Source organism: Neophocaena asiaeorientalis, unplaced genomic scaffold (assembly GCF_003031525.2).
Source record: "Neophocaena asiaeorientalis asiaeorientalis breed wild unplaced genomic scaffold, Neophocaena_asiaeorientalis_V1.1 scaffold46, whole genome shotgun sequence".
NCBI classification, from domain to species: domain Eukaryota; kingdom Metazoa; phylum Chordata; class Mammalia; order Artiodactyla; family Phocoenidae; genus Neophocaena; species Neophocaena asiaeorientalis.
In genome coordinates, this window is record NW_020175393.1 from 2,998,312 (window position 1) to 3,005,843 (window position 7,532).

General features: G+C 44.0%; 1 protein-coding gene across 5 annotated transcripts in view; it reads left to right on the forward strand.

Moving 5' to 3' along the window:
• Positions 1–4,930: 4,930 nt before the first annotated feature.
• The window catches only part of ZNF76 (zinc finger protein 76), a 13,298-nt gene continuing 10,696 nt past the window's right edge, over positions 4,931–7,532 (forward strand). For 4 of the 5 annotated variants that reach the window (XR_003006048.1, XM_024766013.1, XM_024766017.1 and 1 more), the window contains exon 1: positions 4,931–5,097. Coding sequence is in view for 3 of the 5 variants with exons in the window: in XM_024766013.1 (XP_024621781.1) it covers positions 5,025–5,097 (73 nt within the window). In the remaining 2 variants the exon portion in view is untranslated. The remainder of the gene's footprint in view (positions 5,098–7,532) is intronic. The other variant, XM_024766016.1, reaches the window with a different exon arrangement.

Genomic DNA, 7,532 nt, shown 5'->3' on the forward strand with positions numbered 1-7,532 from the left:
TCAAGTACAGGCAGGAACTGCTCAGACCCAGCTATCCTGAGGCAGTCACAAGCCTCTCTTTGGCTCTGCCAGTGTCACTGTTGTTGGTTTAGTACTGGCACAGGAGGATTCATCATTTAACAAAAGAAAGGGAGAAAAATGGCAATTAGACACTTGTACATGCCTGGCAGCCGGGAAGCACCTTCTCCTCACCTGCTGTCAGGCTCTGTCGGAAAGCAGCTTCAGAGGTCAGGGAAAGGGAGGAGAGCAAGAGTAGACTGTTTTAAAGGTGTATATTATGAGGCTTAAGGAGGAAAACTGTATTTAGCCTGGACGTGAGAACATGTAAAAGAGTGGAGATTTGTTTTCTTTGAGTCTAAAAGAGTTATTTCTTTGAGTTATTTTGGGAAATGTGGCTACCAGCTCTTCCCTCTTTCCATGTGGCCAGATCGAGAAGAACTGGTTTTAAGTTGCAGTGGGTGAGATGGAAGCTAAACAACCAGTATTCAAGCGTTTTGAGAGCTGATGTTGTGTCACGGTGGATTAGCAAAAGGAAGAAATGCACCAGGTATTGAGAGGTATGGACTCTGCGGCCAGCCAGCCTGGCTTTGATCCTGGCTTCGATCCTGGCTTCAGCACTAACTAGTTCTGGGACCTTGGACAAATTACTCCACCTCTAAGCCTCAGTCACCTCATCTGTAAAATGGGGATAGTGTACCTACTTCCTCATAGCATTATTTTTAAGATTAAAAGAGTTAATATAGGTAAAGTGCTTTGAACAGCAGCTGACACGTATTAAGGACTATATATTTGATAAATGTTATTAGCACGAACAATGGAAAGGATTTTAGGGTCATTTGGACCAACACTTTATTTTACAGATTAAGAGGCAGTCACAGAAGATAGAATTGAGGTTAAAAGCCTTTCTGCAGACTTCTGGTCCCGAGCTGTTGCCAGTACTCTTGGCTGTTTTAGAAATACCCATTGCTTCAAAAGCATATCCCTTTAGGTTCCTCTTCCATCCTCTTCCTCAGAGCCAGAATTTCTCGAGTACTTCCTGTGTGCCATCACTGTGCTAAATGCTGACATATGTGAACTCATTTCATCCTTACAGCAACGTTTGAAGAAGCCACCACTATTATCCTCATTTTTTAGAAGTAGCATCTAAGTTTCAGAGAGGTTCAGTTAGTTTCCAAGGGTACACAGCGTCAAAGAGGTAAAGTCTGGATTAGAACCAAGGCTGACATCAGAGCCTGTGTTTTTAACCACAGCACAGATTTTCCTCAGAAAGTCTCAATAGAATACAGATGAGCTAAATCAAACCAACCATTGCTTCAGCAGTCACAGGGCCCAGCCATAAAGATCTGAGGCCATTTTGTAATCCCTTTTCAACCTACAGTCTGCTTTGTTTTCCGACCTAGGTCTCTCAGGTGTATTCTTATTTCTGACACAACGCTGTTTATATGAAAACAGGTTACCAAAAGAACTTCTCTCCCTGATCAAGAGAATGAAAGTTGAAGGTCCTGGAGCAGATGAAAAGAGGCCAGGACCAGAGCTTTCATGAAATAGGGACCATGTGGGGGTTATCAGGACTCTGGGCAACATTGGGGTCACTGCCAGGATCCTAGTAGACCAAAGAAGAGGAGTCAGATGTGGGAATTCCTAGGCCAGTGGTTCTTTACCTCCTTTAATCCCTGTAAGATTCAGATGACAGTCATGGACTCTCCCCTCTTCAGAAAAATGTACAAGCTCACACACCATAAAAGTTTTACCAGGTGGCTTCAGGGTTCATAAACTCCAGCTAAAAACCTCTGTATTAGGCAGCAGAGTAGATTACTTAAGAGCCCACTCTGGTGCCAGATGGCCTGGATTCAAATCCTCTTCTTCCATTTATTAGCTGTGCAACCTTGAACAAGTTAATGGCTTGGGCTTCAACTCCCTCAACTGTAAAATAAGGATAATAATAGTATTTAATTAAAGGACCATTTTGGGGATTAAACGAGTTACTATATGTAAATGCCTAGTACATGGTTAACTCTCCAGCAGTATTCACTATTAGTGGTAGTAGTATTGCTATCCCCAGAGCTTAGCCCATTCAGTAAATGTTTGTGGACAGAATGAATGAATAAAGATGCCAAGTCTAGGGTACAGTATCCCAACCATTGTGTCACAACTGGGATATAGTCTTGTCAAAATACTGATCCACTCAGCCCTTCGGGCTGCCAAAGCCCCAGCTGGTTGCTCCTGGCTTCAAGCAGCAGCATCCAAAGTGTGACATACAAATATCCTTCTCTCTGGGTGCCCTGATGTGAAGACAGTTTGGGCAGCGCTGATTGAGATCAGCTGGCAGGTAGTGAGAATCAAGCAGGAAGTCCAGACTCCAGGTCCAGGAGAATTCTATGGATGGGTGGCAAAGAGAATCTTAACCCCTGAGCCTAGAGCAGAGGCTCTAGTACGCTCTGTACTACGGCAGACGCAGAGCAAGTGCTGCCAGTAGGACACTCCAGCACTTCCCTCCTGGCACAAGGACCTGGTAAGTCACTGAACAAGGAATTGTGGAGAGCCCACAGTGAACCAGGAGCCAGGCTGGAGCCCAAAGTCTTGTATAGGCAACATGTGTTAAAGAGGTAGTGATAAGTACTGAAGTAGGTGACTCCAGGATTGTGAGTGCCAGGAAGAGGTAGGTAGTAGCCAGGGCTGCAGGGACTTATAAGGGGACCAGCCTTGCCTGCAAAGGAGAATGAATTCTTAGGGTGATAGGAAGCCACTGAAGAGTTTTAATCAAGGAAGTGGTAGATTTAGATCTGTACATAGACATTCTGACACAGTATTACAAAATGAATAGGAAACAGGCAACAATTTATTGAGGACATATGTTAGGAGGCTCTTACATTAGTCAAGAGGTGATACTCATCTGAAATTAGGTACCTAGACTTTTTTGTCTATCTTTTAATTTTTTAAATTGAGGTATAATTGACATACAACATTACATTCGTTTCAGGTGTATAACATGATTCGATATCTGTATATATTGTGAAATGATCACCACAGTAAGTCTAATTAACATCCGTTCTCTTAGCAACTTTCAAATGTGCATTACAGCATTATTAACTGTAGTCATCATGCCGTACATTACATCCCCCAGGACTTATTTTATAACTGCAAGTTTGTACCTTTTCACTCCCTTTACTCATTTTACCTACCCCCAACCCCCGCCTCTGGCAATTACCAATCTGTTCTCTGTATCTATGAATCCATTAGATTTTCTTTTTTAAGACTCCACATGTAAGTGAGATCATAGTGTTTGTTTTTTCTCTGCCTGACTTATTTCGCTTAGCATAATGTCCTTCCTCAAGGTACATCCATGTTGTCAAAATGGCAAGATTCCATTCTTTGTTGTGGCTGAATAATATTCCATTGTGTGTGTGTGTGTTTGTGTGTGTGTGAGTGAGTGAGTGTGACAACTTCCTTAGCCATTCACCTGTCAGTGGACACTTAGGTTGTTTCCATGTCTTGGCTATTGTAAATAACGCTGCAATGAACATGGAGGTGCATATATCTTTTCAAGTTAAGGTTTTTGTTTTCTTTGGACAAATACCCAGAAATGGAATTCATGGATCAAATTTTTAAGTTTTTGAGGACCCTCCATACTGTTTTCCATAGTGGCTACATCAATTTACCTTCCCACGAATAGCACACAAGGGTTCCCTTTTCTCCACATCCTTGCCAACACTTGTTTTTTCTTGTCTTTTTGGTAATAGACATTCTGACAGGTGTGAGGTGATATCTCATTGTAGTTTTGATTTGCATTTCACTGGTAATGAGGGATGCTGAACATCTTTTCATGTACCTTTTGGCCATTTATATATCTTCTTCGGAAAGATGTCTTTTCAGATCATCTGCCTATTTTTCAGCTGGATGGTTTGGCTTTTTGCTATTGAGTTATATGAATTCTTTGTGTATTTTGCATATTAACCCCTTATCAGATACATGATTTGCAAATATTTTCTCCCATTTAATAGGTTGCCTTTTCATTTTGTTGATTGTTTCCTTTGCTGTGCAGAAGCTTTTTAGTTTTTTAGTCCCATTTGTTTATTTTTGCCTTTGTTTCCTTTGCTTTGGTGACAAATCCAAAAAAATCATTCCAGGACTGATGTCACGGAACTTACCACCCATGTTTTCTTCTAGGAGTTTTATGGTGTCAGGTCTTACATTCAATTCTTTAATCCATTTTGAGTTAATTTTTGTGTATGATGTAAGATGGTGGTGTACCTAGACTTCTGAGGAAAAAGGAGGAATCAAGAATGACCCTACTGGGAATTCCCTGGTGGTCCAGTGGTTAGGACTCAGTGCTTTCAGTCTGAGGGCCCGGGTTCAATCCCTGGTCCAGGAACTAAGATCCCTCAAGCCATGTAGCCAAAAAAAAAAAAAAAAAAAGAATGACCCCCCACTGATTCTGGGTGGCTGGACATGCCATCCCTGGGATAGGGGATACTGGGAGTGGAACAGTTCTTGGGGTGGGGAACATTGTGAGTTCTGTTGGGGACTTGTGCTGTTTGTGATGCCTGTGTGATATTTACAAGGCTGGTGAATGGATAGATCTGAGCACAGGAGAGATGTCAGAATGGTCACAGAGAACCAGCAGCAGTGGGGTTGGCCGCCTGCCTTCAGTGGGGCTCCCTTCTAAGGGGAGCGAGTTTAAAAGTGGGTTTTGATTAATGAAATCTTACTTTACAATCAATTTGGCTGGCATGCTTCTCTTGCATGCTCAACCTTTAGAATTCTTAAGTGTGTATATTTTGAAGTCTCTTAATAAAAACCAACATAGTTCTCTACTTTGAAAAATTCACCTCTTTTTCTTCTTGGCTGGCCTCCTTCACAGTCACTGTGTGTCCTTGCGGCAGGAGGAAGCCGTGCAGCTCATAATATGACACTGTTCGTTTTCTCAGATTTGTGACGCCAAAGGAAATCTCTGACCTCAGCTGTGGCTCTCAGTGCTGGGAAGAAGACAACTTCATGTCTGAGTGTACGAGCAGGAGTTTGCCATGGAGAGCTTGGGGCTGCAGACGGTGACCCTCAGTGACGGGACGACGGCCTACGTCCAGCAAGCTATCAAAGGTATTTCCGGGGACCTCAGAGTCCCGCCCTGTCCCCGTCCCAGAGTCTCACGACCACCCTGCCTTCCTGCCTGCTTGCCACAACCTGCTCTGCATGAGAATCTCTCAAGGTGATTGATGGAAAGGGAACTCGTTAAAATGAAATGCCACGCAGGCAGGCTAGAAAATCAGACTAGCCTAGCTATAGGAGCCAAGACCTCTGAAAGGCAGGTTTCCTGACATGTGGTGAGTGGTTCATAAATATTTCTGGACTGGATGAACACAGTGCTGGTTGTGACTTCCTGCTTTTCCAGTTTCTCAGTGCTTTCTAGAAGCAGTTCATTTTAATTTAAGCAAGTTTAAGCAGTCAAACTATCTTCTGAGCATGTACCATGTACAAGACACTCTTCTAGGTTCAGAGGGGCACCCAGGCATAGATCTCATGCCTTAGACCCCACTAGGGTGACCAGAAATAAAAATACAGGGCACACAGTTAAATTTTTTAATTTTATTTATTTATTTATTTTTATTTTTGGCTGTGTTGGGTCTTTGTTGCTGTGCGTGGGCTTTCTCTGGTTGTGGCAAGCGGGGGCTACTCTCCATTGCGGTGTGTGGGCTTCTCATTGCAGTGGCTTCTCCTGTTGTGGAGCACGGGCTCTAGAGCGCCGGCTCAGTAGTTGTGGCGCACGGGCTTCGTTGCTCTGTGGCATGTGCGATCTTCCCGGACTAGGGCTCGAACCCATGTTCCCTGCATTGGCAGGCGGATTCTTAACCACTGTGCCACCAGGGAAGCCCTAGTTAAATTTTAATTACAGATAAACAACGAATAATTTTGTAGTATAAGTATGTTCCACATACTGCATGAGGAAGACATGTATAAACATGGGATTAAATATTAAAAACAGTAACATAATAACACCAAGTACTAAAAAAAACTTCATTGTTTATCTGAAATTCAGATTTACCTGAAATTCAGATTCTCAAGGAGGGCGTGGAGTCAGAACAGAGCGTTGTTGAAGGGCAGGGCCTTCTGGCCAGGGACACTCACCATCCTGACAGCCTCTTTTCTTTCTCGCCAGCATTCTCAGGCTTGCCAGATGGCATGCGTGTCTTTCTTGGACAGCACTGGCGAAACACCGCCTCATTCCTACTATTTATTTTATCATTTCTGGACTCTGTAAGCACCGCCATCCACATGACTGCACTGTCATTTTAACATTGCCCTCCTTCATTTCAACACATTGTCAAAATGTATTTCAGGTCCGGAGCTTACAGATAAATTGTTTGTTGATTTCATTTTAAATCATCTGCTTCCTGACCGACGACAAAGAGGCCCCTTAAACTCATCAATAAGCTCTTTCCATATGATGATGTATGGGTCTGGCTGGCTTCATTTTTGTGGTAATGGAACTTCTCTAGAATACTTGTGAAGCCTGCAACCCTCTGCAGACTTCCCATCACAGGTCTTGCCCCTTCGCAGCAGTCTCAGTGGGTTGGAAGAACTTAGGAACTATAGATGGGGCTGTGTTTACTCTGTGGACCCAGGTATTTCCCATGCCTCAGTCTTCTGTTATGAATTAATGGTTGACTGAATGAATAAAAAACAAGTGGCAACACCTGGCCTGAGAAAGCCACACTCTTTTCTTACATCTTGTCTTCTTATGTCTGGATCTCTTTGCCTCCCCCACCTCTCCATTTATATCTTCCTCTTGTCACTCTTCCTGGCTCTGTTCTCTGCCTCCTGCATGGTGCTGTAGTGTGTGCTTACATGAGTGCGTGCGCACACACACACACACACACACACACACACACAACCGATTACACACTGCTGAGAGCAGAGTTGGCCCTCAGGAACCAGAACCTCACTGTCCTGAAAGGCAGCTCTCTTGCTGGTGAGCTCCTCTGACGCTCTTGACCAGGGCACTTTCATCTCTGTCAGCAGGCAGCTCTGCCTGGGCCCAGCTTAGCCAGCCGGAAGCCCTAAAATTTTATGACACTTACCTATAATTAGGGTAAGCGTGAAACCTGTTATTCAAAGCCGACACTTTGGAGAGTGGAAGAGTGTGCTATGAATAAAGGTGCTGGCACCGTTCCAGGCAAACCGGACCATACGGTCACCTCTGTAGTGGGGTACGAGGGCCCTTACGGTCAGCTCTTCTCCCCGCTGCCTCTCCCCATTGTCATCTCTGCTTGTTAAAGGAAATTCTAAGTTGAAATTTTTTCCCAAATAACTCTTCTCAACATCTTGTTTCCCGCCTTGAAGCAAAACCCACTCTGCTAGCAGAAGCTCTGATGACGCTTTCAGAACCCCATGTACTGGTGCCCTTGCCAGGACAGCTAAAGTGTTAAAAGGCAGGGTAGCTTACTGCTTGCTGGGCGGGAGGGAAGAGGGGGAGTCGCTCTCTCCTGGTCTCAACTGCCTTTCACTCCTGCTTTTTTTTTTTTTTTTTTTTTTGG